General features: G+C 39.3%; 1 protein-coding gene across 3 annotated transcripts in view; it reads left to right on the top strand.

Annotated features, from left to right (window-relative positions):
• Window positions 1-1,744: 1,744 nt before the first annotated feature.
• Window positions 1,745-17,532, top strand: part of DNAL1 (dynein axonemal light chain 1) — a 52,626-nt gene continuing 36,838 nt past the window's right edge. The window contains exons 1-3 of one of the 3 annotated variants that reach the window (XM_074290069.1): window positions 1,762-1,873; window positions 3,232-3,422; window positions 6,811-6,849. Coding sequence is in view for 1 of the 3 variants with exons in the window: in XM_074290068.1 (XP_074146169.1) it covers window positions 1,871-1,873; window positions 6,811-6,849 (42 nt within the window). In the remaining 2 variants the exon portion in view is untranslated. Of the gene's footprint in view, window positions 1,874-2,763; window positions 3,050-3,231; window positions 3,423-6,810; window positions 6,850-17,532 lie in introns of those variants that run through there. The other 2 variants (XM_074290068.1, XM_074290070.1) reach the window with 2 other exon arrangements.

Genomic DNA, 17,532 nt, shown 5'->3' with positions numbered 1-17,532 from the left:
AATCATGGGTATCATTCTGGGTTCACGGGTCCAGACACTCTCTACTCCTTGGTATACTCATCGATTTCATCCACTCCCATGGGCTTAATTGTTATCTCCAATTAGATATCTGACTCAAATCTCTGTATACAGCCCTTATCAGTGTACTGAGTTCCAGTCTCATGTTACCAAATACATCACCTGGGCATCCCAGTTATACTTTGAAATCAACAAGTTGAAAACAACACAACCCACCTCCCCAAACTGTATTATTTTTGTTGAGGACTCCATTATCCTTCAGCCCTAGTACTATTTTCAACTCTTTATCCCCCAGCTCTGGTTTGTTACTGTCTTGTTCATTCTGCCTCCACAAAATCTCACTGTCTCATCTATTTCCCTTCCATTGCCACCACCCTTTGTTGAGGACTTTATTATCTCTCATTTCATCTATTGAAACAGTCTCATAATTAATCTTTGTGCTTTCAAAGGGCAGCCAGTGACACAGGGAAGTAACTAGCGGAAGGGCAGATAGAGCCCTGGGCCGGTAGTCATAAAAATCTGATCTTCAACTGTAAAATAGGTTGAATAATAGCACCAACCTGACAGAAGTGTTTTGAGGATCAAATGGGATGCTATTTGTAAACAGGGATGAGCACAGTGCCTGACACATAGTAGGTTTTACTCCCCTTTTCCAAAAGTCCTATTCTCATTTCTCAATCCATTCCTCACACAGCTTCCAAATTAATCTCTTCAAACACAGGCTTGCTGACCATGTCACTGCTGCTTGACTCCAGAATATAATTCCAAACTCCTCAGTTTAGCATTCAAAGTTCTCCAGAATCTGGCTTCAGCCTTCCTTTCTTACTCCTCCATCCACCTTTCATTTCAGTCAAACTGACCTACTTTTACTGTCCTCCAGTTCTGTTTTACTTCTGGCCACCCTGCCTTTGCACAAACTGGGCCTCAACAAGAATCCTTTTCTCAATTTCTAATCCCCTTTGCCCGCTTAGTGGTGCCTGTGGACTCCTATTTAAAATGAGGCTTTTAAATACATGAAACGTGAAGAAATCATAGCATAAAATACATGGAAACCAAAGTGTAGTGAACTCTAAGATGTCATTTTCCCCTTATCAAATGTATGGACTCCCTGAAATTAGTCTGGACTCAAGGATAAGAATCCTCCCATCGTTAATATTTTTTATCTTTAAATTACCAGATAATTTTCCTCTCTGGGCCCATGCTGTACTCTAGTTCACTAGGCCTCCAACCCAGTAAGCTGGAACTGCGTATCACATTAAAAAATCAGGGCGCTGAAGTGTCAGACAAACTAGAGAAAGTGAATATCTGATAAGTGCATAGTAATGCTTATTATGTATGTATTCTGTTTCCCGCCCCCAATTTCGAGTCTCCGATCTTTTTAATCGTTTTTGACATACTTTTTTTGGGGGGGGGGATTCTTTTGGACAAACTTGGTTAGATAGACTTTCAGTTACTTATGAGGATCAAAATGCATAAGCATAGGGCATCAGTAGCATTCTTCTCCACCTGCTAATTCCCCGCGGTTCCCCGGAGCGGAAACAATTGGAGAGAAATTACGCAGTTTTCTCGCCAGCCTTCCCAGAAACAATTCTTCGCTCCTCTGTGCTGCTGGTTCGGCCGTCTGCACCTCAGAGATCCGCCTTCCCCCCGCCTCCTGCTAGCGGGCTGGAGCGGAAGGATTCCGTCGACCCCTTTAGTCATCCCACAATTCCTCTCGCCCTACGCGCGCGACCGAGAGAGAAGGTGGTGCTGCTGCACGCGCGCGCCTGTGTGTACCTCCTGGAAGTACGCATGCGCCCGGGCCCAAGCTGGGCCCTAGCAACCGCCGCAGTGACAGTAGCAACGGAGCGTAATGGTGAGTAACCTCCAGGGTTTGGGGAGGCTCACTTGGGGTTGGGGGAGCGGGGGGCGGAGGGAGAAGTGTTGGTGAGGAGCGTAGAGGTTCATTGCTGGGAGGAGGGAGTCTGAGACGAAGTGCAGGGTCCTTAGGGGGGGAGAGGGGCCTGGGGCGGACGGCTGCGGCTTGGGCTGGGGGCTGGGGGCTGGGGGAGCGCGAGCTGGAGTAGGGGGTAGGAGCGGGAGGAAGTGAAGGAGAGGTGGGGGAGAAGAAGGGGCAGGGAGCCTCTTGGCCTGGAGGAATTCTTTTCCCCAGAGAGATGGGGAGGGAGCCGACTGTGATTGGCGCCACAGTGAACGTACACTTGTTCTCTCTAATTAACGGTGAGAATCATCCGGGGGCGGTGAGGCTGCGAGCCCGACTCTCCGGTAGGTTTGCTAGCCGCTGCGGTGCGGAGCCCGGGTTTGCCTAGCAACAGGGCACTGGCTGCCGGGGTAAAGGAAGACCTCCGGCGAGCCGTTCTGCTTCCCCCCAGCTTCTCGGAGGAGAGCAGGTATTGATTGGTTGGCTGATTGTTCTGGCCAAAGAGAAAATTTAGGACAGTAAGTGAGCGTCCTCCAGGCCAGTTGTGTATGGAGAAGGCATGGCTAGTTCTCTTCTGGAAATTTCAGTGCGCGACAAAATAGCAATTATGTCCAAGGTGGGTGGGTAAGAATGGCAAGGGAGCCCGCAGCAAGAAGGGTGACTACTGTTCTGTCCGAAAACGAGCCTTCCTCCCCATTCCTGTGCATGAGGTGGTCAGAGCTAAGGACGTAAAAGGCTCTGGAGGAAGCGCTACATTTTAGCCAAAATGTTTCATCTGGCCTAACACCGCGCCTCGGGTGTGAGTCATGAAAGTTAATTAACAGGTGCAGGTAATGCCTTTGAACTGCCAGACGGACTCCGAGGGGGGTCGGTGACTTCACACTACTGCTCCGCTGACTGAACTGAGAATCCAGTAACCGTGTAGGTAGTCTGAAACCCCCGGAGGGGCGAGGCGTGTGTCCGGGAAGCCAAACGGAAGAAGACAATGATCTGTAACTCCAGAAAACCTAGAGTCCAGAAGTACTTTGGCTGTGTGGATAGAGTACTGGCTGGGTCACTCCCGAAGCCCCGGGGGTCTGTGCCTCGTGGGGACCGCAGCTCTCCAATGCTGTAAGTTAGGGAGGAAATTAATGTTAACCACTGTGGGTTGAGGGAGTTTCAGGTGTGCTGGTAAATGGTTCCCTCCCCTAAAAATTATACTTGCATTACCATTTTCTTCATCACTTTATTCAGTTTAGACAATCCATGAAAGATTAAATCACCCCCTAATTTGTAATTTGCTTATTTCCAAGGTATGAATACTGGCAGGAAAAATTTAACAGTCTGCTCAGCAATTAAGTCCATCTCTAACACCCCCTGTCACTGAAAATTTAACATTTGGCCCTAAGAAATTGGAGATGACTTGAGCATACCCAGGCAGCTGACGGATCCAGTGGATAAAGTGCCCTGGAGTCTGCAGGTTCTGAATTCAGTGTGAACTCAGGCAGGTATTAGCTGTATGCCCCTTGTGCAAGTCTCTTCACCCTGTTTGCCTCAGTTTCCTTATCTATAAAATGATCTGGAGAAGGACATGACAAACTTCTCCACTAATCTTTACCAAGAATACCCCAAATGAGGTCACAAGGTGTAGGATAAAATTTAAACAACCGTCACATCCAGGTACCATTGAAATGCCCCAGAATCCCAAATCCAATCCCATTTCATCCATGCAACCTCTTGGTTAGAGATGTTAAAAATGTATGAATTTTAAGTTTGTGGGGAAAGTACCAATAATGCTGTACAGCTTTTTATTATTTGTTGTCATTCACTCTTTAAGTTTTTCTCCTTAAAATGTAAGTGAAACTTTATTCACAGAAGTTATTCACAGCCTTTTTATTTGGTAGATATTAATCGGCTCAGCTTTTGGGAGTTAATGACAACACATTAAAATAACTAAAATTCTTTGCTATCAGTTTTTAAAGTAATGCTAATCTCATGCACAGTTAGAATGATATATATTTTGACTTAAAAACGAAACAAAATTTAACATGCATTCAGGAAATGTTGATTGACCAATTAATGTATAAAGTATTAGAAAAATGCAGGGCAAAATTATGAATTTTTTGATGAAGTAATCTTACATGTAAAATCTAATTAGAGAAACGTTATTCAAGACTTTTTAAACATCAATATTGAGATTAATATACCTAAATAAAATTTTGACTTGCTTTAAGTATAAAATTATTACTAGAGTTTTAACTTGAAAGGCAAAATTTGCATGTTCAAACTTAAGTTTGAACTTAAGTTCAAACGTGAAAGTTAATTTAACATTTGTACATAATATTGATTGAATTAAACTAAAGTCTATATCTTAGTAATAGTGACATGACTTGTGGGACTTCTAAATCAAATCTGAACTAATAAGAGCTTCAAGTTAATTTCAGTTTTCTTTATCCTGACATCCAACTCCACTTTTCAAGCATAAGATTTTAGAGTTGAAGGAAATGTTAGATATCATCTAGTTACTCTTCTCGTTTTATAGACTTACATAATATATGCCAGATGCAAAAACAAAGAAACAGTCCCTGTCCTCAAGCAGCTTAGATTCTTTCAGGGGATACAGTATGTACATACACACTATATAACAGAATAAGTGCAAAGTAAATGATGCCTTGTTTTATATCCCTCTGATGAACTCATGATGATTATGATTTCTTAGCTATATGCCCTACTTCCATATCAAACTATAAGCTAAACTAAATACAAAGTTGGTATCTTATAAATATTGAATTAAAGTCTTTTTTTTTTTATATAAGGCAGCCAATTTAGTTTTATTTAAGTTATGGATGCTAATGGAGGCATTTCCTACACCAATAAAATAACAGAAAATATTTGCCCCTCTCACAAAGTATGGATCAGTGCAATTAAGTGCTCATAATCTATAAAGCTCACTACTTGGAGGGAGGTTTTCAGCAAGTGGGACCTCCTTTGGCCCTTTAATGTTTTAACATTTTTATCATGACTTGGATAGAGACATAGATGGTATACGAGGGTTAACTAACAAGGCAAAGATAGGAGCCTCAGGGCCAATGACATATCTGAAGACTAGAACACTGTGTTGAATCTAATAAGATGTAATGGGGATAAATGGCAAGCCATGTACTTGAGCTCAAAACTCAAACTTTACAAGTAAAGGATAAGGGAGGTATGCCTAGCAACAGTTTGTATGGAAATTTCTGAAAATCTAAGTATGCCACATACTGTAAAAATGAGTTCACTCTTAGGTCTACTTTGAGAGGAATAGTGTTTGGACTAGGGAAGATGATAGTCCCATTGTACTTTGCCCTGCTCTAACAACAACTGGAGTTTTGTGTTTAGTTCTGGGTACCACATTTTAGGAAGGACATTTGATAAGCTGTATCCGGAAGAGGCCACTAGGATGGTGAAGAAGGAGGTATTTAGCCCGGGTATGATGGCTGCCTTCAAATGTTTTAAGTACTGTCAAGTGGAAAATAGATTAGACTCTTTGGCCCAAGAGATCTGCACTAGGAACAAGAGAACAGAGAAAAATTTCAGCTCAGGATACATTTTTTTAAAAAAGTGTTTTCTTAAAATTAGAGCTAAATTAGCTCCTAAAATTAGAGTTTAAAAGTAGGTTGGAGGTCTTTCGTTATAAAGTTGACAACTATTTGTTGAGTATGTCATTGAAGGAATTTCTGTTCAGTTGAATTAGATGACTTCTCAAATCCCTTATGACTCAGTTTCTATGCTATAATGTTACATAAAAGTAGCTTTATTATACTCAAGTACATACTACTTGAATATGATGAAAAGTTCTAGGAGAGCATTGATTTAGGATCCTTTGGTATAAATTGTATTATTATCTCCTCTTGACTTTGAAAGGAAAGGACAGGTCATATATAATGGATTCACTTAAATTAAAAGAATGATTTTAACTATGACTTAAAAACTATGAAGTGTGTTTGGGTGCTACATAGAAAAATCGTTCATTTAGTATTTGTGGATAGACAGATTAATCATATATTCAAATAATGATTCAAAACATTCGTTCAATTAAAAACATACTCATATTGTGGTGTGAAATGTTTTAAAATTACATCTTCTTTCCGGCTTAATTTTCTTTGTTTTACTTCAGGAAACAGAATAGAGGGAGTGTAAAATTTGGAGCTCCTCTATTTAAAAACTGGGACAGTAAAATAGTAAAGGAGATAGTGCCCTGGGCTTGCAATCAAGAAATCTCTTTTTCCTGAGTTCAAATGTGGCTTCAGACACTTACTAGCTGTGTGACCATAGGCAAGTTTGCCTTAGTTCCTCATCTATAAAAATGAGTTGAAAAAGGAAATTGCAAATCACTCTGGAACTATGCCAAAAAAACAGAAACAAACAAAAAAACACACACATACAAACTCACCATGGTTGAAACAACTGAAAAACAGCCATTTAAAAACATTTCATTTTTTAAAATCACTGGGTATCTACCATTTTTTTTTTAAATTAAAAAGCCTAACTAAATAGCTGAATTTGCATTTTTAGAATATAAAATAAAATAGAAATAAAAACCAGTATATATAAATATTTATAAAGTAGTATATAAATCTGTACTTGCTCTGCCATAAATTTCTTACACATGTGGTGTTCAACAGCTTATGGCCTTGAATTCTTGACCATTTTTTTTCCCTACATCCTTAAGTGAAGCACCCTGATATATCTCTTCAGAAAATGTAAATAGCTCACTATCAATGTGTAGTACTGAAAATAAGTTAATATTTTAATGGGATTAAAAAGTTGATTTTTAAAAAATTATCATATATTAGCTTAGACAAAATGAAAACAATAAAGGCATCTTATTTTAATTTTTTTTTCTTTTTTAGGCAAAAGCAACAACAATTAAAGAAGCCTTAGCCAGATGGGTACGTATATGAGCTCTTTTTAAAATTATATAAAATATACTTTTTGACTACTAGAAATTTGGAACCTATAAACTAATCTTTAAGAATGTAATTATTTGGTCAATGTAATTATGTGTAATTAATAATCTTCTTTCAGTAAGCTTCCATTCAGCTAGAAAAAACCATCTACACTCAGTGTCTCTATTTTTATTCACTCCCTATTCACATTTCAGTTCCTAATATCTAGTTTCCAACCCTTTTCAATTGATATTATTCTCTACCAGTGATTTGTCAAATCCATTGAATTTTTCTTGTACTTTATCTTTCCTGACCTTTCTGTAGCTTTTCACACTGATGATGACTACATCCTCTGTATATGTTCTCTTTTTTATTTTTGTGACATTATTTGCTTGTTAACTTTTTTTAGGTCATCATTTTATGTGGTACGGAAATGGTGAGGGGTCACCATTTAATAAAAAAGCTGGAGAGATCTCTAGAGTAAAGCAGTTTATTGTACATTCTCGGGAGAAGGGTGTCCCACCCTTCAAGCAGACAATTGAAGAAAGGAAGCGCCTCCTGTGGGCAGGGCAGCACCTTTAATCCGTATCGCAAAACACCCCCTCCCACCACTGACCCTCATCCTCATTGGCTGAGAGTCTTACATTCTAAACTGGAGATCTACCCACGAAATTGAACTTGACCAATAAGTACATAGTTGCCCATATTTGATTGAAATAGGGAGGAAATTGTGTCATGGGAGGGTAGCAGGAAGGGGACTCAATTATGCCCTTAATGCTCAATTATGCTCAAAGTCCTTCAGGCCTACTCAAACTCAAGTAGATGAAACCTTACTTGATTTTCACAACTGTCTTGAAAGATCTCACCTCATCTCATTCAGTCCCTCCTCATATTTTGTACACTGAGATCTCTTCAAATTTTTGTAACATAATTTCACATTCCCTATGAATTCCTCACTTCCTTCTGGTTCCTGTTGGCCTTGGGCCACCGGCTCCACCCCTTGCCCTTTTAACAACATCCATCTAACAGACCCTTCAGCTTTTTCTTCCAGCTTAATCATTCCAGATAATGAGTTTTGGACAATTCTGGTTATTAATCTGATCAAACAAGGGATGCAGATAAGTAGTAATATAACGCCACTAAGGGCTATAAGGCCAAATCAAAGGAGCTGCTTCCACCAGTTTTCCCAAACCAGGACTACCAAGAAGTTTTGAACAGTGAGGTCCAAGTCTGTATAGGAACATGAGCAAGTTTCCTAATGTTCTTAGGGATTTCTCTTACTAAATTTCCATGTCATCAATCTTTATACAACATGTTGATAAATTTAGTTTAGCACAAACTCCCCCTTCCTCAGCCAACAAATAATCCAACACAAGTCTGTGTTCTAAAATAACCTTTCTGAGGAATTGCAAGTTGTGCATAGTTGATTTGTAGTTGCTCATACAATCTTTTTATTGTACAATATTATAAGATGTTTATTTTATCTTATAAATTAAAAATAAAAATTTTTAAAGTAAAAATAAATAAATAAATAAATAATTAAATAAAATAACCTTTCTGGTTCAAGTAGCTTCATTAGCCAAAAGATCTAGTCCTTAGCCCTATGATTGGTGGTAATCTCTACAACTGCTTGAAGCCTAATTATCCTATTCAACATATATATTGGGGTTCTATATCCCCAGCTTCCATCTTGAGCCCAGGTGGCCGGCCCATAATCTTTAACTATTTATTCTTTCTGGAGGCCAGGCTTCACCCCAACCATTTGCATCTCCAGTCTGAGTAATGGAGGTATCTAAACTCCATTTTCCTCTTCCCAAATCATCATACGACTGAATCCCTAAATATTGGTTTGCCTGTTCAGGAAGAAAGAAAATTTTGGCCTTAGTCCAATGTAACAAATCCCTGTCCAATTAAAAACTAGGTGAGTATAGGCAGTTAAACCACAGATCCAATAATGACCCTTTAGAGCAGGTTGTTCCCTTGAAAATATGTCTGAACTATTCCTTGTAAAAGGATAATATTGTTGGTTTCTTGTCCCTAGGGGGTCTCCCCCCCCCACAAAGATGACATACTGACATTTCCATAAACCTTGCTCCTTCCTCCAACTACAATTGGCAACTGGCCACTGATCTGTTAGGTTAAAGATACTCCAAAATGTGGGAAATAGAGTCCCATGTTTCCGGGTGTCTGTGGGGTGACATTATACCAACCCCATTGATAACTGCACCCAATGTATATGTTCCCTTTGGGATCGGTTACTGAGGACCCAAGCTGGGCTTAAGGGGACAGGTAGCCATGGCCATTGGTTTAATTATTGGGATCCAACACAGATCCAACAATTTGATAAGTTAAAAGTTCTCCCTATATTCTGCATGAGCAGGAGGAGCTAGTTCTCATCTCTGGAAAGTAAAGGTCTGGTTTCTATGGCTATCATGAGGTAAACCCAAAGCTCAGGGAAAGCCCCATGAGGTTCAACTTATAACACTGTGAAGTTAAGGTGAAATTCCCAAATATATCAGCTTCTAAACAGGCAAAGAGACCCAAAGTAAGAAAAGTCATACAGTTACAATGCACTGGATTCAGAATCAGTGTTCCCATTCAGTGGAGGTCCCCTCTGTAACGCGCTATTGTCTCCAGACTGCCTATCACTCTCTGGTCTAGAGGAAAGACTTCTTCCTCCAGAGAGCCGCCTCAAGTCTGGTTCAGACAAGAGACTATCTCTCAAGTGCAACCCTCTTTTATCCTCCCAGAGAATGGAGTGGGATAACGCAAGGGCTTCTGGGAAAAATTATTTCAACCAATGAACTTGCTCCTCCTAAGCATGCAAGCTCCTCCCCAGGAGTTCACAGAAGTAAAACAATCAGTAAAGGTCAGAACTAGAGAATTGTTAAGTACCAACTTAGCACTTAGTAAGAACTTATTATCTCATTATTTCATTAGCACTTAGTAAAAACCTAACACCCCTCCTCTTATTTAATTTGAGGTCTCCCCTATCTTTAACTGTCCACTCCACCACAAGGTGGCGCCACAGGTTCTTTTGTTCTGGTGTGGTGTGTCCAGCCTCGCTCCTGGGTGCGAATCACAGTGTCTGAGGTCAGTGCCACCTAGTAGGGTCCCTCCCAGCATGGAGTCAGCTTCTGTCCTTCCAGGAGCGGATCAACACCCAACCTCCAGCCTGAATTCTATGAACAGGGAAACCTAGAGGAGGAGTCTGAGCTATTAACCCTTTTTGTTGAAGTTCTTGCAAATGTTTTAGCAATGATTTAACATATCTCTTAACAAATAAATCCTTTGTCTCTAAAATAGGCTCCCAGTCTCCCTCATGATAAGCCTGGAAAGGATGACTGTATAATAATTCATAAAGTGAAAGCCCAATATCTCCACGTGGCTTGGTTCAGATTCTAACCAGAGCGAGAGGAAAGCATTTAGTCCCGCGTAGTTGGGCCTCTAAAAATAATTTAGTCAGCTGCCATTTTATTTCTTGGTTCATCCTTTCTACTTTCCCAGAAGAGGGAGGATGCCAAGGGCTATGGAGATCCCAAGTGATTTCTAAGGCCCCAATCAGATTCTGCAATACCTGAGCAAAAAAATATGTTCCCTGATCCGAGTCTATCCTTTCCACCATCCCATATCTGGGAATAATTTGTTCTAATAAGACCTTACTTACTGTCGAGGCAGTTGCTCGGCCTGAGGGGAATGCCTCCACCCATGAGGTCAGATGGTCCACTATGACCAGCAAGTATTTGAGGCGACTCTGGTGACAGCTCAGAAAAGTCCACCTGGATGCTTTGGAATGGTCTGATTCCTGGGGGTAGTCCCCCTTTTGGATCTGGTGTTGAGCAGCCTTGTCAGTCCTTCGACAAACGAGACAGTTGTCCACCAGGTGTCAGGCCATAGTATATGGGCCGGGGGAAACATACCTTGTCAGTACAGCATCACACAGGTTTTGGACATCCCAATGACTGCTCTGGTGCAGTTGCTTAAGGACCTGCCTCATACTTGCCTTGGTCAGGACCTCTCTGCCATCAGGCAAGAGCCATCATCATCCTTCCGAGTTCTCAACTGCTCCGAGAGTTGAGGCTTTCTCTTTTCCTTCTGAGTAAAACTGGGAGAGGGTAGACTAGGGGGAAATACAGATATCAAGGCCATTATATGAGAAATATCCTGGTCTCCAGCTCCCTTGGCCTCCTCATCTGCTAATCTATTTCCCCTTATCTCAAACAAATTTCCCATCTGATGTCCCTTTACATGTATTACTGCTATATTCCTAGGAGTCAGAATGTTTTCCAGAGTCTCTCTGACTAGTATATGATGGGCCAGTTCTTTACCTTTACTATTTACAAACCCTCTTTCCTCCCAAATCCTTCCAAATACATGCACTACACCCCAGGCATATTTAGAATTGGTATATATATTCCCATCTTGGTCCTGCAATAATTTTAACACTTGATTTAAGGCATACAATTTACAAGTTTGAGCCGACCAATGGGCAGGTAGACTGCCTTTGGTAACAGTGGAAGTTCTATCTCCATCTACAATAGCAAAACCATTTTTCTTTTTCTCATTTACCATCCTAGAAGAACCATCTATAAATCAATTTACTCCCCCAGGTATTGGGGATTCTTGTAAATCCTCTCTTACTTTTGTTTGAAAATCAATTAACTCTAAACAACAATGTTCCTCCCTGGGGGATGGTTCTGTTCTCCAGGGGACAAAAAGGAAGCAGGATTAAGATTATGATCTTGGGTGATTACTAGATCATCTTTTTCTAATAGTATTGCCTCATATTTCAACATTCTGGAATCTGTGAGCCATCTCCCAGCCCTCTGATTTAATATTGTTCTAATTTGAATACTCCTTCATTGCAAAACATGGAAAAAACGCATCTGAAGACAATGTAGATCTATAGTCAGGAGTCTAGGATTGGGGTTCGAGATTGCCAGCTTTGTCTCAAAAAGAAAGGCAAAGTGGGAGTGGTCCCAGTACTGTATATATCACTGACCACTTGCTCTGATTACAGACATAAGAGGTTAAATCAAGGGCATGATTTATTTAAGGCAGTTTTACTTCAGGTAGCTGCCTGATTTTTAACCATTCCACCTTCAGATGGTGGAGTTTGATTCAGTCATACCTGAATTCAAAACTCCAAGTAAATATTAGCTACAGTCCCAAAAGATTTTATCTCCTACAGCAATTATCATTAATCAAGGCTTCAGGTGAATCTAGTTCTCAAGAATCACAGTAAAAGATTCATCCTAGAAAGTTCATAGATTACACAGCTTATCTTTCATATCTAAGTAGATGGTTCTAGGTTTAACATTACACAGATTATTTTGCCTTCAAAATACTCAATACAAATAAAAATTCTAAGTTGCATGTTGTCCATCCCGTTTCCACATAAAAGAAACTTTCAGATCTTTCAGATTTAACATTAATACTCTCTTCATTCTTAAAAAGATTAAATTTTTGTAAATAACCCTATCAAATTATCAGATCAGATTAAAATATTACTTAAACAAGGAGACTATCACGCAAGTAAATAAACATTAAATAATTTCTTTAATCAGATGAGATCTGAGTAGAAATGAATTGCTTTCAGAAAACTTACAGTTCAAACAAACTCCTTAGAACAGCTATAGACTTGAAAAATAAAAATAAAATATTCAGTTATTAACACCATATAAATGTAGGCTGTTCCTTTAAACAGTAGAAGTAATTAATATCTAAACCAGCAAGGAACTACAGTTATTAAAGAAACCCCACTATACTTAATGGGGGGAGGGGGATTAGAATACCTGACCAGGTCCCTCTCCATGTGGTCACCCTTCCCCCACACCACCATGCTTCCCGACCCAATATATCATAGCTCCATTTAAACTATTAATTGCTTTTGCAAATCAATCTTTCTTGTCCCATGTCTTTAAGTAAATATATATATATATATATATATATATATATATATATATATATATATATATATATATATATATATATACATACATATATATATTTTAAACTTTACACTTCAAGGTTCGCAAATAACTGAATCAAACTCCATAAAACTTATACATGACCAACAGAGCTGACAAATACTTAAGGCATAGCTCAGTTACAAATTACCCAATGTCGGGGTAGCTAGATGGCGCAGTGGATAGAGCACCAGCCCAATCCGATCTCAGACACTTCACACTTCCTGTGTGACCCTGGGCAAGTCACTTAACCCTAGCCTCAGGGGAAAAAAAATTGCCCAATACCTCTAGAAAACAACATACCATCTAAGGAGGGAGATACAACCACAACCTCCCCAAAGTAAGCTACGGGAATTTTGTTTTAATAATCTATATTTTAACTACTTTTGCCATCATATTTAAAACAATGAATTTCACTAAATAGCAGTTTCTTTCCCCTGGCCCCACATGGCCCTGCTAAAGTCAGGACACGTTGGGAGGAAAAGGAAGGAAGCCACCATCTTCACTCGCTCAATCCCACATACTTCCCAGATGTACAGGGATATTGATCCCAAATGGGATCTACTAAGGGATATTTCTGCTTATAGGAGACTACCCCCGGCAGCTGGGGGTTTTCTCCTGACCCACACCTTCATAGCTGCACCTCATTAATCCCCTCTTGTGAAAAGAGAGAATTCAAAATAGACATTTCTCCTCCCAGCCCCGAAAGCTAATGGAATTAAATCCTCTCAGGTACACCATTTAATCCTTTTGGTATACCCAGTCTGCAACAAAACAAAATACCTTATCACCTTTTTCTTGCTTTTTTTTTTCCCCCCTCATATTTTGGCAGTTTGTTCCAATTACTTAATTTATTTCTACGAGTATTTTCTTTTTTTTCTGAGGCTGGGGTTAAGTGACTTGCACAGGGTCACAACAGCTAGGAAGTGTTAAGTCTCTGAGACCAGATTTGAACTCCGGTTGGGATTTTTACCTCGGAGTTTCTCTCTTTGCTTTTCTCTGAGGTTCTCCACTTCGGGCTCATTTTACATTGGAGAGCAAGGTGAAGGCCCTGGACACTGGCAGGCTGCCTAAATCAGGGCAGGGCGCCTCCCCACTAACACCCAGGAGTTCACTTACTCACCGAGTAAAGGATCCGGACTAGCCCCCAAACTGTGTGGTACGGAAATGGTGAAGGGTCACCATTTAATAAAAAAGCTGGAGAGATCTCTAGAGTAAAGCAAAGTTTATTGTACATTCTCGAGGGAAGGGTACCCCACCCTTCAAGCAGGCAATTGAAGAGAGTAAGCGCCTCCTGTGGGCAGGACAGCACCTTTAATCCGTATCGCAAAACACCCCCTCCCACCACTGACCCTCATCCTCATTGGCTGAGAGTCTTACATTCTAAACTGGAGATCTACCCACGAAATTGAACTTGGCCAATAAGTACATAGTTGCCCATATTTGACTGAAATAGGGAGGAAATTGTGTCATGGGAGGGTAGCAGGAAGGGGACTCAATTATGCCCTTGAATCAATGCTCAAAGTCTTTCAGTCCTACTCAAACTCTGAAGTAGATGAAGCCTTACTTAATTTTCACAACTGTCTTGAAAGATCTCACCTCATCTCATTCAATTTCTCATCATACGCTTGCTCTTAGTAAAGTTATTAAGTTCCATAGATTCAATTGTCATTTCTTTTTTTTTTTATTAATTTTATAATTATAACATTTTTTTGACAGTACATATGCATAGGTAATTTTTTACATTATCCCTTGTACTCCCTTCTGTTCCGAATTTTTCCCCTCCTTCCCTCCACCCCCTCCCCTAGATGGCAGGCATTCCCATACATATTAAATATCTTATAGTATATCCTAGGTACAATATATATGTGCAGAACCGAATTTTGTTGTTGTTGTTGCAAAGGAAGAATTGTATTTGGAAGGTAAAACTAATCTGGGAAGAAAAAAAAAATGCTCACAGTTTACACTCATTTCCCAGTGTTCCTTTTCTGGATGTAGCTGATTCTGTCCATCATTGATCAATTGGAACTGGATTAGCTCTTCTCTAAGTTAAAGATATCCACTTCCATTAGAATACATCCTCATATAGTATTGTTGTTGAAGTGTATAATGATCTCCTAATTCTGCTCGTTTCACTCAGCTTCAGTTGATGTAAGTCTCTCCAAGCCTCTCTGTATTCCTCCTGCTGGTCATTTCTTACAGAACAATAATATTCCATAACATTCATATACCATAATTTACCCAATCATTCTCCAACTGATGGACATCCATTCATCTTCCAGTTTCTAGCCACTACAAAAAGAGCTGCCACAAACATTTTGGCACATACAGGTCCCTTTCCCTTCTTTAGTATTTCTTTGGGATATAAGCCCAATAGTAGCACTGCTGGATCAAAGGGTATGCACATTTTGATAACTTTTTGGGCATAATTCCAGATTGCTCTCCAAAATGGTTGGATTCTTTCACAACTCCACCAACAATGTATCAATGTCCCAGTTTTCCCACATCCCCTCCAACATTCATCATTATTTGTTCCTGTCATCTTAGTCAATCTGACAGGTGTGTAATGATATCTCAGAGTTGTATTTTTCTGACCAGTAGTGATTTGGAACACTCTTTCATATGAGTGGATATAATTTCAATTTCATCATCTGAAAATTATCTGTTCATATCCTTTGACCATTTTTCAATTGGAGAATGGCTTGATTTCTTATAAATTAGAGTCAATTCTCTGTATATTTTGGAGATGAGCCCTTTATCAGAACCTTTAACTGTAAAAATGTCTTCCCAATTTGTTACTTCCCTTCTAATCTTGTTTGCATTAGTTTTGTTTGTGCAAAAACTTTTTAATTTGATGTAATCAAAATTTTCTATTTTGTGATCAATAATGATCTCTAGTTCTCCTTTGGACACAAATTTCTTCCTCCTCCACAAGTTTGAGAGATAAACTATCTTATGTTCCTCTAATTTATTTATGATCTTGTTCTTTATGCCTAAATCTTGGACCCATTTTGAGCTTATCTTAGTATGTGGTGTTAAATGTGGGTCCATGCCTAGTTTCTGCCATCAATTATCATTTCTAAATAGGTGACTTCCAGATCTGCTTATCCGTCCTTATCCATCCACCAGCCTCTAGTCTCATATTACCAACTACCTGATGGGCATGTGTGTCCACCTAGATGGCCCATCAGCACCTCAGACTCAATATGTTCAAAGCAGAATTCATTGTCATTACCTTATAAACCATATCTCTCCCTAACTTCCTTATTTCTGCTAAGGGTTCTTCCAGTCATCCAGGTTCACAATTTTGGGGTCATTCTTCACTCTTTACTTCCTTCTTCTTCACCCTTTCATTTATTCAGTAGCCAATTCTTATTAATTCAGTCTTCACATCAACTTTTACAACCTTGTAATAAGTGTTTTTCCAGAATTGTAGGTCCTGACAGAAGACAGATTACATTGGATAAAAGAATAAAATATTTCAATTCTTGTTTACTTTCTAAAGCTCCTTACTAGTTTTACTAGTTTATTTAATTTTTTAATTCATTTTTGTCTGGTTGTTATCAGGGAAAATTTGCATTGTTTGCATTGTAAGGTTCTGATTTGTTATAATACCAGTATGTAAGTTGTAATATTTCCAGTATCTACCTCCAGAGGTTTTAGTAAAGGAAGAACCTTGGGAATACTTTGTGATTTAAATTGTACTTCTGGACAAGATGGCTGCCTAAACAGTGATGGGAAACTCAGTTCCTATATTCCTATTCCAACAAAAATTTTAAATAGCATCAAATTGAATAATAATCAAGAAATTAGGAAGTGATTTCTTTCAACTCAGAATCACACAAATATCATCTACTGCTCAAGAGGTCCCCAGAGGAAAGGGGCCCCACTAGAAAAGCCAGTGCCTTTATACAAGCAAACAAGTCAGTAGCTTCCCACCATACCTGACATCAGCCGGAGACATAGGAGGTCTTCACGGCTCAGTATCTGGAAGGGCCTAGGATGGAGGACTCTCCTGAGAAAGCCCCGTGGTGGTTAGAGACCATGAGTAGCAGTGAACAAGGTGGGGAGCCTCCAGTTCCAGCAGGACTCAGATTCCTGGATTAAAGGACAGTATAGAAACCCAGGTCAAGACCAGGTAGGACCAACCACTTTCCTGAAAAAGCATGTGGGAAGCAGATCCTGATTCAGGAACTAAAACTGGAAAGGAGATTATATGCTACTATAAAAGGATTATAATAAATTCCAAGATAACTTAAAATCCAGCCTAGTTGTAAAATTTGGCATTAACTTTAAGCAGAGACTCAAAGGAAAAAATGAATTCTCCATAAGAATGATGTTATTTCTGAAAGGAATGAAGCAGGAGATAAAAAATGAAATTAAAAACCTGGAAGAAAGAATTAAAAGGAGAATAAGTAGTTTAGAAGTGGTAAATCTTACCCAAGAAATGAAATCCCTAAAGACTATAATAGATCAAACAGAAATCACTGACTCTTTGAGGCAACAAGGAATATCTGTACCAAATAAAAAAAATTTGAAAAAATTGTGGAGTTAATATTTTCGGTACTGAAAGCAACTCATCTGGGATACAAAGAAAATTTAGTAATCACTGGACTCTCTGAAAACTATGATTAAAGAGTATGAATTCTATGTTAAATTTTTTTTTAAATTTACATAGTATATATGTTTTAGCAATAGTGATTTAAACATACAAATC

This window comes from Sminthopsis crassicaudata, chromosome 2 (assembly GCF_048593235.1).
Source record: "Sminthopsis crassicaudata isolate SCR6 chromosome 2, ASM4859323v1, whole genome shotgun sequence".
In the NCBI taxonomy this organism is placed as follows: domain Eukaryota; kingdom Metazoa; phylum Chordata; class Mammalia; order Dasyuromorphia; family Dasyuridae; genus Sminthopsis; species Sminthopsis crassicaudata.
Note: the sequence above shows the minus strand (reverse complement) of the source record. Positions and strands in the feature narration are given on the sequence as shown.